Source organism: Thalia democratica, chromosome 7, assembly GCF_965202585.1.
Source record: "Thalia democratica chromosome 7, ktThaDemo2.hap1.1, whole genome shotgun sequence".
NCBI lineage: Eukaryota > Metazoa > Chordata > Thaliacea > Salpida > Salpidae > Thalia > Thalia democratica.
Genome location: NC_139171.1, coordinates 38,183,147 through 38,200,719, shown reverse-complemented (window position 1 = coordinate 38,200,719; position 17,573 = coordinate 38,183,147). Strand labels below are relative to the sequence as shown.

At 23.7% G+C, this 17,573-nt stretch overlaps 1 protein-coding gene across 2 annotated transcripts; it reads right to left on the bottom strand.

Annotated features, from left to right (window-relative positions):
• Positions 1 to 1,133: 1,133 nt before the first annotated feature.
• Positions 1,134 to 15,551, bottom strand: LOC145840592 (uncharacterized). 2 transcript variants are annotated; one of them, XM_082947899.1, is made up of 13 exons: positions 15,382 to 15,551; positions 14,673 to 14,764; positions 13,335 to 13,457; positions 12,442 to 12,563; positions 10,419 to 10,472; positions 9,997 to 10,135; positions 9,128 to 9,243; positions 8,464 to 8,622; positions 6,487 to 6,566; positions 5,431 to 5,489; positions 4,765 to 4,874; positions 3,183 to 3,354; positions 1,134 to 1,909 (listed from the first exon to the last, which is right to left on the bottom strand). In XM_082947899.1, exons 1-13 carry the CDS (start codon positions 15,516 to 15,518, stop codon positions 1,797 to 1,799), a joined length of 1,476 nt encoding a protein of 491 aa, XP_082804025.1. In that variant the 5' UTR covers positions 15,519 to 15,551; the 3' UTR covers positions 1,134 to 1,796. The 2 variants fall into 2 exon arrangements, with proteins under 2 accessions (XP_082804025.1, XP_082804026.1); XM_082947900.1 differs by having other exon boundaries at positions 1,134 to 1,876.
• Positions 15,552 to 17,573: the final 2,022 nt, after the last annotated feature.

The following is a 17,573-nucleotide window of genomic DNA, read 5'->3' as shown; positions in this document are numbered from 1 at the left end:
AGCCTGGTTTTATAAGCTATCAAAAGAAAGTACTTAATATTAACAGTATATGTATCTTACTGACACAAAAACTTTACCGAAGTCACTTTTGGCATACTATTAAAACTAGTGTACTACCGAATCTTAGTGTTCGGATCCGGCCAGATATTAATTTTTTAAAAATCGGATCCGGCCGAATCCTGTTTTTAAAATATTAACCATATCTAGCTGAATCTTAATGTTAAGGATTCGGTAGGTAACTGAATATACTTTATTCGTTTATTAGTTTTTTCTGTAAAAAAAAAATGTAAAAGACATGTTTGAGGATTTTGAAACTTTTACTAGATATTCTTGAGTTCATGATGAAGAGGAAAAAAGTCTTAAAGGTATTTCAAGCTAGTTTCAAAACTTACACTAGATACTGCGGGAGTATTTTAAGTCACACTAGAAATTCTAAGAAAAACTTTGAAAGTTACACTAGATATAACGAGAAAATATAAAACTTACACTAGAAGTTCAAGAGTTCATAAAAACAGCAAAAAATAAAAGCTTAAGGCGTATTTTAGGATAGTTATGAAACTTTCATTAGATATTATATAAAAATTTGAGAGATTTATATGATCCGACTGGATCTTAATTTCAAAATAAAACCAGGATCCGGATCCTGCTGGATTTTAATTTTTAAATAATATTCAGATTCGGACGTACACTATTTTTAAAATAAGATCCGGAATCTAATTTGGCCGATTACTAATTTTTTGGGTCCGGTAGATCACTAATTAAAAGTTAATAATACAATTTAAAATTAAATTACAATAAGCATTACTATATATTTTCTTTTTACGTAAAAATTATTCTAGTTTTGTTTAAACATGAATTTTACAACAGGAATTACTGTAGGGCAATAACTAGGATTGGAGCTTTTTATGAAGTAAAAAATATATAATGCCAACAAAACAGCTATTTTAACTATTAGTAATGATAACTTTATAAACAAATTAATCTTCATTTCCTATAAAAACATACACATAACTTATAATCTAATATGAAAAAAATCAAAGTGAAATAACAAATCATAGAATACTAATTAGTAAATTTATATACTGTGTTTTTTTGATAATATAAATCCTTCACACAAATATACACACAAATACTAACATTAATTGTTTTATTCAAAAAAAAGAAAGCAAAATCTTTATAAATGTAATGCACAATTCTACGAATTTTAAGCGAGCAAACTATAAACTTTTTTTGTAAATTATAATGAAAACATCTATCTGAACATATAGGATTTCTTAAATTTCGTAATTCAAAAAATACAAATTTTGAGGTTCTATTAAATGTATGGCTAAAAAAACAAAACCAAAGAACGTTTTAATGATCATGAAAAAGCGATTGAATTGGGTTTTTCATTTTCTAAAATAATCTTAAAACAAGAAAACAATGTTCAACCTAATTTAAATTTAAAATTGTAAAATACATCTAACAATAATTTTCAAACTATAAGAAATAATTTTTTACAATTTTATATTTGCTTTTATACACGTTCTATCACAAACTACTGCAAAAATTAAATGCAATATTATTTTTATGATTACAAAAAAAACTGCACTTAATCTAAAATACATAATTATAAGCAGCCAAGTTAATACGACTAAAAACTACTTGCAAACATTTTATTTTTTATTTTTACCATTAAAAAACAAACTGTGAAAATAATATAATCTAAATGGCTTTGTTAATGCAATTTACTAATCGTGCGTTAAAAAATTGATTAAAAATCAACAAAAGCAAGCTAATAAACAAATTCATTTTCATCAGACTGATGTAGTGGTTGTAGAAACTGGTATATTAACACCTTCTGTACTTTTTTCGGCTTCATTTGTTTTTGAACTATCTTCAGAAATGTTTATACTGATTAGATGCGAGGCTTTAAAAATTAAAAGTATTATACAATAGCACTAACACATTTTGATTATTTATTTATAAAACAATGTTTATTTGTGATAAAATTTAACGTAATAGTCTTTTTTTTAGTTTTTAACAATGAGATTATTAATACTTTTAATTTTAATATATGCATCAAAAAATAAACAGAAACTATATAACTTATCAAATAAAAATTATTTTTACTTATTGGGAACAAACTATTGTCTTTTATAAAAAAAACCATTATCAAACAAATTTTGAGCTTTTTTAAAAATTTAAATCTAAATGTTAAATATCAAGGTAAGTATAATTTTTTGTTGCAGGTATAGTTAATTGATGTTTTTGTCAATTTTTCGGCACGTAATTGTTCAGTAAATGTAGTTAACAGAATGTTGCACGACCAGATTACATAAAAACATTTGTTTGAAAAACCTGTTCACAAACACTTCTTAAAACAAATAATGTTATTTTTTGTTTCATTTGATAAACTTGATTTTGCTTGAAAAAAAATAATTTTAGTCTTGAAATATTAAAATATAAGCAATTTATTAACAAACTTTGTTTACCTTTACAAAACAAACAATGATCATAAACAATTTTGAAATAACTTTTTAAATTGTGCAAACAACACTTTTGTAGTAACTACCGAAACGTTTTTATACATTTAAGTTTACCTTACAAAAACAAATTACTACACTAGATAATGGTTTCTTTGAAATTTAGCTCTTGTTATATATACTTGTATAAACTTAATTTATGTTAAAAAGTATTTTAAATTTTTTTATTGAAATTTAAGAAAATAAAGTACTATAAAACAACATGTAAGCTTTTTCTATGAAGCTTGCATTTAAAAACAAGGTAAAACGTGTAGTTCAGTTATATTTTGAGAATAACACAGGACTTTAACGTAAGAGCATAAATAAACTATCTTTAGATATTAAATTCATTAAGTTGGACAATTTGTAAACACACGCAATTTCAAATCTTAATTAAACAATAAAAAAGCCTTAGTTATTTTTTACAAGTTTTTTACCATGTTCTATCATCCAACTTAAAAAAAACTATTAAGCACATTAGTTTTTTTCTAGGTTAATTAATTAAAACTACGTAAAAGAATACTTTTATTTAATATATATTGAAAATCGAAAACAATTAGTTAGGTATGTTTAAATTATTTTTGTAACACATTACCGTTTTGCAGTCCACACGAACTATCATAAACTTTTGGATGAAAGCTAACAGAACAAGTTTAAACCACAACAAACAAAACAAACCAGGCAAGGAATTCTTCATGCTGGTTGAAGCCGACCCGATACCCTCGTCATCCGAGCTGATGTCCGAATAATCGAGGTTTCGCATTTTCCACCTGGACTGGGCGTTTGTCGGTCGTTTTTGTGGCTGCAACTTGACCAGCTTGCCACTTCTCCTCGGCGTTGACAAGCTGCCCTGACCATGTTTATTTGTTATTTTAGTCAAGTTTTTACAAAATAGATGGGATACAATAAACTTTAGTCTGTACGAATAAAAGTTTGTGGCGTGGCACTAAAACATTACACATTAAATAAAGAATTTACGCTTAAAATGAATTATCTTCTATATTGTAAGTCATTTAATTAATACAATTGAAACATTATGTGTATTATCACTTAAAAGATTATAAAAATTAATAGTATTCTTATGTAATACTACATTTAATAAAAAATTAAATAATGAAATCCTCTCCTCTTTTATCCGGCAAAATTTATATGTAATAATACAAAGTAAGCATTTTAATGTTTAATGTTTACGCAAGTCGCAGACTTTTCGTTTAAATATTGATGGAAGAAAAAGTTATCAAAAAAAATTAAAAATAAAAATTAAGAGACGTATAAATGCTTTTTATTTTTGTTTCTTAGATAATAATTTTTCTAAAACTTTCATTAAAGTATTATATGTATATATAAAAATACTTTGGAAATAAATCGTTTTTCAATAACTTTAAGTGAAAAATAAAACTAAAACAAATACTTTCTAGAAACATTTTTTATAGTATGTTGTTCAGTAAACGCAATTTTATTGTTGCTTCATTAAATTATAAATTATAAATGAATTTCCTACATATTTAGAACTGAGAGCCTTAACTGATATTTAAGTTTAGAGTTTAACAAAACGTTTAATGTTTATAAGTTTAGATTGCAAAGAGTTTTTCGACCATTTTATAAAGTACATGTTTAATATAAACTATGCATCTTAAAAAAGATATGTGTAATCAAATTTATGAGTATGTTTCCTTAAATTTGAAAGCCAACAAAATAAACTAGTTTTTCATCTCTTTGGGTCTTTCAATAAAACTTTTTTCTAAATTGCATGACCTCAAACTTCCATCTTTTTTTAGTTTACTATCTACAGAACTTTCTTATAAGCCTGGTCACTTACTATAAGCATCAAACAACTAGACAATCTCTTATGTACAATAATGTTTTTAAATTAAAAAAATTTAAGTTCATGCTTCTGCAATTTAAAATTCGTATAAGTCTATTTGTATAAATTTCTCGAATTACGTACAACATTATTCTATCTAAAAAACTTTTAAAATGTTTTAATAATTTGAAAATGTGCCCTAAACTTTTTTTGAGTTTTTTTTTTTAATTCTAACTTACCGAACTTCTATATTTAATTCAAATGTAGTATAAGATAAAGTTTGAATATATATTCTACTACTACAAAAAAATACTTTGAAAGTATTAGCACACGTTGCGAAGTTGTAGTATAAAAAAACACAACATTAGACACAAAACATAAAAAAAAACACAAAAAAAGTGTTTTCTACAAACTATATACCCACAAACATGTCAATAAAATATTTTAAGAACTAACTTTTGCTTCGTCAGTTTGACTCAAAACACATTGTACTGTTGAATTGTTGTTGTTATTTTGAGAGTTTTTAAATAACATCAACTTTTCGTTTTCCTCAGAAAAACTATCATCTGTATAAAAACTTAACTTACCTTAGTTAGTTTAAATGCATAACAAAATTTAAGGTAGTTTAAGTTTTTAACACTAAAATTTAACTAAAACATTTTAAAACATATTAAAATTAAAAATTACTTTACATTGTATATTTTTAAATATTAGCTTAATTTATAACTAATTTATTTTACGCTATTAATAAAAAGAAATAAAACAACTTTTTACAATTTAGCTTTTTTATACGTGATATTAGATAAGACAAAATCTTTATTGGTAAAATTTTTAGATTATTAATCTAAAAACAATTTTTTTAAATAAAGCATATAATTAAAACTTTATTATAAGATTCTTTTTTTTTTTTCTTATGTAAATTAATTAAGTGTTGTTTAACGAAAAAAATAGTTACAAAGGTAAAATTACAAAACTTTTAAATAGTTTTATTAATAAACAAAACAGTTGAATAACCTTTAAACATTATATATTTTTATTAAATCAAAAACATAAGTATTTTGTAGCAATAGAACTTTAAAGTTCGAAGTAAAAATTAAAAAAAAACAATTATAAATTTCTAACCCTGTAATTTGTTGTAAGCTTTTAAATGATTGCTAGTTCCAGGTTGTACATTTTTCAAACTGAAAAGGTGCATTAATTGAAACTTTTTAATTTCTAATTAACTTAATTAATTTTTAAACTACATTTTAAAAAATGTTTTTATCGATTATTTATACTTACTATATGCTGTTTAAAAAACTGAAAGCAGCTTTTTTAATGGAAAATCTACTTTTGTAAAAAAATTTTAGATTACTAATTTATTTATGAGAACTTTATAAGCAGAAAAAAATATTTTAAAATTATTAAATAACTCTAGACTTATTTTATAATGAAAATGTATACCTCATTTTATTTACAAATCTTAGATTTTGGTTTTGTAAGTTTTTCATTTTTACTATTTACTTTTTTGTAAACTTTATGATATATATACATGTTTTAAACGACTAACCTTTATTTTAATTCTTTTAAAGTTCAATATAATTTTTAATTTTTCTCTTTATTCAAAGTAAAGTGCTTAGTTTATAGTAAAATATTAAAACTACTATTTAAAGTTTAACACAATAAAAAGGTATATAATGAATAAATTTACATATATATATATATATATTACGCCTAATTACTGAACTAAAGTTGACTTTTATTTTATAAGTTACTAAATAATAAGAATTTACTTATCAAGTTCAGCAAGAGTATTGGAATACTTACAATAGTAAAGTTTTTAAAAGTATCCCAATTAAAAATAAACATTTTCGGAATTTATTTTTAAGTCTTAGACAACCCTTTTATCGTTTATTTTTTATGTTGTTACTCCTATTCTTACAAACGAGATTTGAACATTTACAACAAAATCTTTAAATATAGTACATTACTATTTTGATAATATAATTGTTTTTTCTAACAAAAACATTAAAAAGCAGTTCAAAATTGTCTTAAGAAACCGAACAAAAATGTCGGTTTTTAATTCAATTAGATTTTAAAATAATAAAACTTAAAACTTTATAACAACTTATAACAATATAAACTTTATATAACAGTTTACATGTTTTAATTATTTCATAAAATCATAAATTTACCAACTTTTTATAGTCTTCTTCAGAATGGTGTACTATGACGTCACTACTGTATTCTTGAAACGCTCGATTGGTCACCCCAGTTTGCTGAAGTACAAATATTTCAAATATCAAAACTACACTATAGATCATTGTGGTGTTAAAAAAATATTTTTCAAGTTAAATGTTTTAAATATAAGCCTTTAGCAATAAGTATTTAGGTTTATGCAAACTAAAAATAAAATTTAAGTGTAATCAAACTGAACATTTATACACCTAACGTTGTCTTATTAAACTAAATATTAGTTATATACATTTTAATACATCATAGAGGTTGACAAAAATTTTTAAACATCTTAGAAACTTTAGTTTAGTGCCGCTCTTAGAATATTAGCATATAAGTATGGTGTTAGAATGTGTCGGTTTGTAAATGTTTTATCTTAATTTGTGGCGATTTCGTTTGAGCTAATTGAACAATAAAGAGTTTTATTTCTAAAAAACCTTTCTTGAGAAATAGAAAATGATAGCCGTTATAAGAAAAACAAAATTTTAAAAATAAAATAAAGTTTTTATGTTAAATTTTGGTTTAAAAGAATTGTAGAAAGTTAAGCCGATAGGGGGTTAGCCATGCTTTTTACGAGTTGATCTTAGTTTATAAAGTTTTTTCCAAGCTTCAAAATGTTTTTTATTATTTTAAAAAAATCGAATTAGTTTTTGAGATATGACCAGTCGAAGTCGGGCCGCATAATAGGTTCCTTATGGGAAGGGAAATTTAAAACAGCGAAAAAAGACTATTTCATTTAAAATCTATCTCCTCCTACATTTTTCAAGCAATCTTCTTCAAACTTAGTCTAATCTTTATACAATAACAAAAAACATTACTTTGGAATTAAAAAAAAAATTGTAATTTTTTTTTTCTGTGATAAAATTTTTATTTTTTTAAATTATTAAAATTCATAAGTAATTATTTTTCCTTTTAATATAAGGAACATTTCATGAAAATTTTAAGAAGATTGCTTGAAAAATGAAGGAGGAGATAGATTTTTAGTGAATTTTGAAGTTTCCGAGAAATTGACCCCGAAAAATTTGCGATCCATACATTTGTATCGGAAACTTTTTACAAAAAATAAAATATCTCAAAAGTTAAATGATATTTTTGAATTCTATAAAAACTGACTTGTAGTTTGTACTTAAAGTTTTCAAATAAAAGCCAAAAATAGTTTTTTTTTAAGTGTCAATAATACGACCTAACTAATTTTGTAGTACCTACAAGTAACGCAAAATTGAATTTAGAATTAAAGTTAAAGTTTATTAAAAAAAAAGGTCTTTATAAAAAATAAATTTAACTTTATGCTTACTAAGCTAAACACGTCTCTAATAAATAATTTTTTTAGAGTTTTGAAGATTTCAAGGACTAAGCTTATTAATAGATAACTTATTCTCTGAAAAATCCAACTGAGTCTTCTAATTCTAAACTAGTTATTTATTGAAAAAAAGTCAGAAAAAATGCACAATTATTTAAAAAACATAACATTTGCACGTTAAATCATTATGTATACACAACATTTATTACTATGAGTAATTTATATTATAACGTTTGTTCCTTAACTTTTGTTTAATATCAATACTATAAAAAGTAAAAGTCAATGCTTATCGTAAAAATTAGTCAAATTAAACCATTTTTACAAATACATCTTTTATTTATACCTTAACCTTTTTCTAACATGGTCATATAAAAATATCAAGCTATGTATGAATGTATAGCAAAATATGACCACATATTATAAAAGAAAATTAAACTAAGTTACAACACCTAACACGTAGCTTAGCTTGTCTATAGTTTCGCACTTTTCATGCAAACATACAGGGTAGAATACCTTTATAAGTTGTAATGAAAATGTGATTAAAAATCTAGTGTTAATTTTTTTTAAGTGATCAACTAAGCATTCTTGTTACAATTTTTAGAATTACTGTTTAAATCATAAGTTACATAAAAAAAAATTACTTTGTACTCAGTTTTGCTCATTTCAATAGCTTTTTCTAGTTGTTTCTGGTAGTCACTTGTAGCTTGTGTGTTTTTTGAAGTCTCCATTACACTTTTTAATTCTTCGTCATTTGTTAAGCTTCCACCACTCAGATGTGATATGTACTGCTTTATTTCAAACTAAAAAAAAAAAAAACTTGATACTACTTTTTAAGATCAAAAATATTAAATAAATCTTATTTAAAACAAATTTTAAATTTTTTTTATTGAAACTAAAGCTTACTATTTTCCAAATTCTACTTAGTTTCAAAGTTGTAGCGCAGTTTTAAATTTATTGGTTACAAAAAGATAGCTCAGTAGCAATCGCTTGTTTAACTCAAAGGTTAGTTTTGATGTAGAGCTGAAATTTTACTAACTTAAATTGAAAATAATTTAAATAGAGAGAAGTATTTAAGGTTTTCAAATTTAAAAAAAAAACAGTTTTAAAAAATTAGGTATATCAATAGTAAAATATTAACTACTAATTATCAATGCTACTTTACTTTATGTATAACGTAAAAAAGTATTGAAGAGTTCGAAAATATGAACTTTAATTGAAATAATAAACATTTAGGTTTTTTTTGTAAATTTATTTAATTATTGAAGACATTATTTTGCTTTTTTTATAAGTGTATTCAGCTCTAACATCTTTATCTTTTATCTGTTTTTGGAGTTTGACACTATTCAGTAATGCATTTGATAAATCTATCTGTAGAACTTCTACATTGTTCAAATAATTCCTTTTCATTAATTCTTTTTTTGCTGTTTAATTAATATTTTTTTACTTTACTTGATTAAACCTAATTTATGTGAAAACTAAACTAAAATTTAGCTTTATATAACAGATTGTAAAAACTGTGTAGTATTAGTTTCTATAGAAATAAATTTGAAAACAGTTGGTGTTTTTCTAACTATTTACATTCCAAATAATAATTCTTAGTTCTAGCCCTATATATAACATCAAAAATTTCTAGACAAGTGAGTTGCCAACTACATGTTTTACTAATCTATAAAATTATAAATACATATTTTTAGATAATTTTGTACACAATTAAAATTAAATATCTGAAAACTTTATTTTATATGTTTATGTTTTAAGAATATTTAAACAATAAGCACACTTAGATTGCAAAGCTTAAACTAATAACTACCATAATAATTTATTAAATATAAAAACTTTATTAGAAACAAATAACTAACTTCCGGTAAAGCAAAATAAAAACAAATAAAACAGTTTTGTACACATTATTCATATAAATGTTTAAAACCTTACAACAGTACAAGAAATAATAGCTTAAGAAAATAGAAACTTTATAAAATCTAATGATCAACTATACATTTTTTTTGAGGAAAAAAAACTGGATAGTTTTAAATGCAAAATATAATTTTTTCTCCTTTTATTTATTTTTTGCTGTAATTGCTGCTTAACTTTAAATTTATTAAACTTTGTAACTAACGATATCTTGTCACATATTTCATAGCTTAGACTCTGTTTAAATAAATTTATAAACTAACAGTTTAATAGCGAGTAAACCCTGATGCATCTGAAGACAATTATGAGCGAGATGGCGTCCCAAGGAGATTGTGTGCCAACCGCTAGCGAAGTTGTCAAGTTCACAACGAACGAACAAATCACAATCGCTGCATCACTTAACTGTAAAAGACAGTCTTTAATTTTTTTACAAAGTAACAAAACCGTTTTTTTTAAATATTGATATATTGCATTATAAAATTGGAGTTATTAAAACCAACTATATATAAGTATTCAAAAAGATACTTGAAAAATAATTAAATTAGTAGTATGTTTGTTTGTTAGATTACAACTTTAAACAAAAAACAAGGTATTAAACTACGTGTATTTTAATTCTTTTATTGCAATATAAATATTTCTTTCATAAAAAACCATTATTGTTCCAAGGTAAAGTAAGATAACTAACAGAAATAGGATTTCGAAGTATTTCTATTCTCCACAAGTAAACACGAGCTAGTGTCTAAATAAATATTGTTTTTAAGCAACACATTTATAATAAAAAACAACCAAACTAAATATTTAAATGCATAACATATATATAAAACACTCTCCCAAGTTTTTCTGTGATAGTTTAAAACGTATTTCACTACTTTTCGTCAGAACCTAACAGTAGAACAAATTTAAAATTATAAATGGTTTTTAAACAAAAACACAAAAAGTTAAAACTAACAAAGTTATTAAAAGTTCAGTTGAAGGATCCGATACCAGACCAAGACAAAAGTTGTATAGTGTACAAGTTTAATTGCTCTTGAGAAAAGAGCTATATCGGACTTCGAGGCACTTAAAAACCAGGGTAAAAGAACATCTACATGCTAGTGTGTATTTGCAATAGTGTATTTAATCTCGTGAAGTTGTAGGCTATCTCCATATTTTTAGAGAAACCAGAATTGTGCAAACAAAAGGAATTCGATTACAAAGTGTCTTTATTTAGTTAAAGTATTTTTTTTCTTTTTTTCCGTTGGTAGTATTTGAGTTTAATTATTTATTACTTTACACTGATTATTTATTGCGCAAATTACTTAGTTAGTTTTAACATTTTGTTTTTTTGTTTAAAAACCATTCATAATTTTAAATTTGTTCTACTGTTAGGTTCTGACGAAAAGTAGTGAAATACGTATTAAACTATCACAAAAAAACTTGGGAGAGTGTTTTATATATCTGTTATGCATTTAAATAAATAGCTAATAATGTTTGAAGTTTTGAAACTAAATATATTATTTTTAGCGTACTCAACAATAAAATAAAAGTAATGCAAAAAAAAAAAACTTTTTCTATTCAAAATATAAATTTAAGCGTTTGTTAACAAAAGTTCCTAGCGAAACAAGTTCACTGGAATATATAATAAAAACAAATTGTACAGTATCCTTCTTTTATTAACTAACACATGTTTCTGTGTGTTAACGGATTAACACACTTCAACGGAGCACTGTAAAAAATAAATACTGTAAGGAATGAATATAAGCTAAAGTAGGTATATAATGTGTACATTAAAATTTTTATTTTATATTATTTATTTTTTTACAGAGCTCCGTTAAAGCGTGTTAATCCCTTAACACGCAGAAAAAATACTTTTACAAATTTTGTAATTTTCTGAACCTTAAAAACTGAATTTGGTTCTATAAGAAGTTATTATATTTAAAAATATACATTCAGCATTACTAGTTATGGTAAAAGTTAATGACTTCTACATACAGTATACAAAAATGAATGGTTTGAAGGTAGTCTGCCTTTTTTATATTAGAAATTGGACAGCTTTGAATAATTTGAATATTCAATGAATTTAGTTTCAAAAACAATAGAAAAAAGCTGTCTCAACTTCTTAAAAACAACAGATACAGATATCTTTCGCTTTATCAAAACATTTTCAATTCTGCTTATTGAATAGATTCTATATGAATAAGCAAAATTGAAAATGTTTTAATGAAACAAAATATCTCTTAATCTGTTGTTTTGTTTATAAAGAATTGAGACAGCTTTTTTCTATGGGTTTTTTTAATTATATTATATGTTCAATATGCAAACGGATAGATAGAATCTAATATTTCTGAAGTTACTTTATACTTATTTTTAGTTAAAAACAGAAAACTGGTGATAGTCATCAGCCAAAGCCTAGACTTTATTGTGCAGACAACCACAAAATTCAATAACAACAAGTGATGTTATCAAAACGTGTTGCTAACAACTTTCAATTAAAATAAAGTTGCACAAAATAAATAAGTTAAAATGAACAACGCATTACGAAATTTTGAAAACATTTCATTAGATAAAAAGTTAATCAATATCTAAACTTGACAAAAAATAAAATGTAGTTTTAAAAAACTCAAAAAACAGATGTAACTACAAAACAGTTCTTCATTAAATATTACAAGTAACATGTTTTAAACAATAAACTTTAAAGAAACTTGGGAGTTTTTTGTATAACAACTAACTTCAAAAGTAAACAGTGCAAGTATTGTAAAACTAATCCAGTGCAGAACGGTGGAGAGCTGTGAAGTTGCTTGATTTCCACCAGGTATAGGTGTTGATGAATCTAAACTTGCATCAGTTGTTACTGTGCAATTGAAAATAAAATAAGTTGTCATTATTTAAAAGTAAAAAACAAAACTTTTTCAATACATCATAACAACAATAATTCTGCATTCAGTAATTTTAATTATAAAGTTATAAAACAAACATTAATTTTTAATATTTTGTTTTTCAAAAATAATAAACGCTCTGTAAACAAATTTTTTAGTGATAAAAAAAGAGTTCCTAATTAATATTGGAAATGAAACAAAAATAGTTTTTCTTAAATTCAATTCAAAACCAATTTTAATGCTATTCTGTAATTAATTTTGTTTGCTTTTAGTACATAATTTTATACTATTTATTTGGGAGATAGTTTACTGCACATAAAACTTAAAAGGGTTTTACCAATTAACTTATATAAAAAAACTGTATATAGTATTGCATAATTTAACTTTTAGGATGCTATAAATTAAATTAAAAAATATCAAAGTTAGTTTATTTTAATTTAAAAATTTACTTGATAATAATTGATAAGTTTTGATATTCAGTATAAGGGTAATTTAAAAACTTTTTATTCATTAGTAAAAGAAAGTAGTTTAAATACATTTTATTTTCAAAGTGTATACCTTACTTTTGTAATCATAGTTTTATAGATTAAAATAACAAACATTTAATATTAAATATTAAACCTATTAATTCAAGTGCTTTGTTACAAAAACCTAAAAGAACCTAAATCAATTAGAAATCAAATTTATAATCAGATAGTATTCAAAAAAAGCTTCTTTTTTCATGAAAACCTACAAAATGTAAATACCTTCAAGTACATCAGTGTCAAGTAATACCTCAATGATGATGAGAAAAGAACAGAATAAGGTGAAAATAATGACTAACATGTAATAACATGCTGATGACAAACATGCATTAAAAGTCTTCTTGGCTGTAAAATATATTCATCATAAATATAAATTTTTATTCAAAATTAATGCAAATAAAGATAGTTATAATATATTTTTACTATTTTATCTTTATTTATCGTTTTAGCTTAGTTTATGTTTTCTCAAAAACCTTTACCTAAAGTTTATATTGTTTTATTTTATAAAACTCTAATAAACATTTTAATTTTAAAATAGTTTTTACTTAGAAATTGGAAGCTTTTGCTTTAAAGTGCTTAAAATTTGAAGTACTAACTAGTTTTATGTTCATAATGTATATAAAATTTATAAAAGTTAAGTCTTTTACAATCATTAAACTATTTACTTAGTTAAGGTAAAAGTAATTTCATATGTAGTTTTTGTTTTTTGTATATAGTGTGTCATTGTATAAATAATTTTGTTAATAAAATTGTTTTACTTAACAGGGTTGTCACTATTTGAAGAAAATAGTATTGTAATTTTATTAAGAGCTTATAAGTTATTAATTATGTAATTAAAGGTAGAACACAAATAAAATAAAAATTATAACTGAGATTTTAAAGCTATTAAACGAATAACAACAAATTAACTTAAGATGTCAAAGTTTTTATCATAGCTAAAGTTAAACTTTATAAAAGATACAAAAAATTGCTTTAGCATCACAAAATAACTTTAACATAAGTAAAGTTTTTCTTTTAATTTTAGAGTAGCAAGAAGTTTAAATAAACTTGTAAATAGCCTAACTTTACATGATGTAAAATAACTGTCACACTTAAATATATCTTCTCTTTAATTTTTTAACCAATTTTTTTGTATTACAGCTAGTCTGTTACTAAAATTTAAACAATTCATAATGAAACTGAAAAATTTTTATTAACTTTTGAATAAAAAATTGTTTATTTTAGAATTTTTTTTTTAACCAAATTGTAGATAGATTTTTAATGAAATTTGAAACTTTCAAGAAAATTAACAAAAATTTGTGGTTCATACATTTGTATTGGAGTTTAAAGTTAATTAAAATATTTATGTTCTATAAAAACTGATTTATGTTTTACACTTAAAGCCCTACTTAATTTACCCAAAGTGTTAAAAATTACATTTTAACCACAATAAGTAAAAATCATGTTTTAAAACAACGAATAAAGCTTTTGCTTCGTTTTAATAATCATTGTTGCTAAAATTTATTTTTTATATTTTATCTGAACTAACTTCAAAGGTATTTATAAACAAAAATTACTAACTCAAATTTGAAGCATTCGTATTGGTGTGATTTTTAGAGCTAGATACGGTTTCTCCTTGAGCATAGCTGCAGCAGCATGACATGCAATCAAACCTACAATTATTTAATTTTACAGTTTAAGCTTTAGAAGTGTAATGTATATCAATTAAAAGGATATCAAAAATGTTATTGTTGCAAAGGGTAAAATCTGACTGATTTTAACAAAAAGAAACTTGTCTATTGTTTAAGCCATAAAAAATACTTTTAACTTAATTTTAAATTGAATAGAAGTACTAGTAGTGATGATTACTAAAAATGTATTTTATCTCAAAAACTATATAATTTCTTTTTTTTTTAATGTTTTTTTTTAATGGTAAAAAAATAATTGGTCTCAAACTCTACCCCTTGCAACAATATAAATTTTCTGGGAAAAAGCAAGTGTGTTGCATCATGTGTGGTTTATTTCATTTATCTTTATTAGGATTTTAATTAACCGAAGTGTAAAACTTTTTTGTTCATTTGAAAAAAATGCTATATTTTTACAGTAATAATAATTAGTTCTGGACAAAACATTAAAATAAAAGGTATCTGTGGTGTGCAATTCAATAACTGAATGGGTATTTTTGAGCACCAGGTCCTACGACCAAATATTAAGAGCGATTTTTATTATAGTTAAATAAACAATAACCAAGTATAAATTACCAAACTATAAAGGAACTAAGCTTACTAACTCTGTGTTAACAGTAACTACATTAGGATTTTTGGCTGCTGTAGGTGGAGCTGTTTGAAGAGCTTCTTGAAAAGAAAGCTTTTCATTTGAAATAACTTTGTCACCAGCTGGTATTTCTAATATTGAAAAGTCATTCATTTATTAATATTTACTAAAATAGTTTGATACTTCCACTACTACTACCATGAAGAGCTTTGTGTATTTCTCTTTATCATAATTTGTGTGGTCTTCAGATACGGGACTAACCCAAAGTTATTTGCTTTTAACATTTTTATAGAATGATGTGAGGGCGAAGATAGTCAAGTTTTGATTTAAGTCCGTTTTTAACATAACTTTTACTTAAGTACCAAGTATGACAATAGTAATTTTGACTTATAGATAAACAAACTAATAAATCAAGTAGATTGTCAGTTTTAAAAGAAACCAAAAGATAAAGATAGCAAACGTATGATGATTATAAAAGGTTCTGAGTGGTATTAATACATTTGTACTATAGTTGTCGTGTGACATCTTACAAAAGATAAGTAAAAATAGTTAAGTTTTAATTTTTGTTTTGTATTCAGTGTGCGATATTATCTCAGTTAGTTTTATAAAGTTTTGTTTCCTAAAATAACTTGAAATACAACTAAATTAAAACTCTATTAGACTTGGTTACACGATCTTAGAAATATAAAGAAATTTACTTTTTATTAGACTTAATGTAAATTCAAAACCATATTTTTATATTTTTCTTGTTTCAACTTATTTCCAATATTAAAATATTTTAGTCAATTTTTTTCACTCTTTAATTATGTTTTAAATAGCTATCAGATTTTGAACTAAAACTGATTATGGCCTTTTCATCTACCATACAATGGTTTTATTATTGTTTCAGATAAAATTCACTGTTCATAACTCATAATCTTTTTTTTTTTTCAACTACTATACATTTTTAAATATTTTTAATCATTTCAAAAATGTTAGTTCTAGAAATTTTGATAGTTATTTATGTCCAAGTAGACCAAGTTTTTAAATATGTTAAGTAAATTGAGAAAACGAACAATCGATATCGGTACTCCATATTATAAACCTGTTATTTTGTTTTTTTTACTTTTATTAGTATATTTGTAGTGTTTACAAACTAAAACCCTTACTAAATTAAATAACACTATTAAAATATTAATAGTTTTATTCTTTATATAAAATTCAAAAAAAATGTCGTTAAGAAAATAACTAACTATCATTAGAAATGTTTTGTTTTGTTGACTACTGAAAAATAAAATAAATCTAAATACAAAACAAGTTATAGTTTTTGTCTATAAAAGTTTGTTCTAGAAACTAGAAAAAGTAACTATTTTGCTTGGCTAGTTAAACTCAATATTATTTATAACAATTCGGATAGGGAAGGCAGTAGACTATTGACTGTATATAGTCAATCGTCATTGAGTACTAAAGATCAGATATCTAAGAAACAAAAATTAGTTTAGTGTGTTTTCAATTGTTATAATTTTATTAATGAAAACATTAACAAGATTGATCAAGATAGTATTTAGTTGAAAATGATCTGCAGAAATTGGTAGACTTTTAAGAAAACCAAACTTAGACAGCTTGATGAAAATTTCAAGGTACTTAAAGACTTTAGTATACTAGTTTGGTTGTACTGTTTTACAAGTTTAATTTAAAAAACATATTAAACCAACTTATTTTTGTTGAATAAACGTATATTGTCGTAAAAGAAAGAAGTTAACTTATTAGATATATTTTTAACGCTTGACTGAAATTAGAACCATAAAACATGTTTTGTTCACGCATAGTAGTTACTTTATTGTCTTTAAAATACTTAAACATTTTAAACTAATCATTTTTAAAATACACAGGTTTTGTATTATACTTTGAAGTACAGTAATCTTCATCTTAAGTAATCACTTGTACTTAGCTTAAAAAAGCGTGATAAAAAAAATAAAAAAAATTAATTTATAACACAAATGTGCGTAGTCAAGAAAAATGTTTATCTGAGAAGCTTGTTTACTGAGCGGAAGGTTATTTTATTTGTTTTAGTAACCTTGCACATTAGTTTTAGAACAAGCTAGCTACCGTGAAAAATCTCGTTTATAAGTTTAGAACAGTACTTGTTAAAAAATAAATTTGCTAAGTGATAATTTGTTCCTGTTTTACTTTTAAAAGGTTAATACTTTAAGGCCTATATATTCTATT

Coding starts and splice junctions, on each gene's coding strand:
- LOC145840592 (XM_082947899.1), bottom strand. CDS start 15,518: ATGAATGACTTTTCAATATTAGAAATACCAGCTGGTGACAAAGTTATT. Junction 14,765..15,381: donor GTAGTTACTGTTAACACAGA/GTTAGTAAGCTT, acceptor AAATAATTGTAG/GTTTGATTGCATGTCATGCT. Junction 12,564..13,334: donor TGACACTGATGTACTTGAAG/GTATTTACATTT, acceptor TCAATTGCACAG/TAACAACTGATGCAAGTTTA.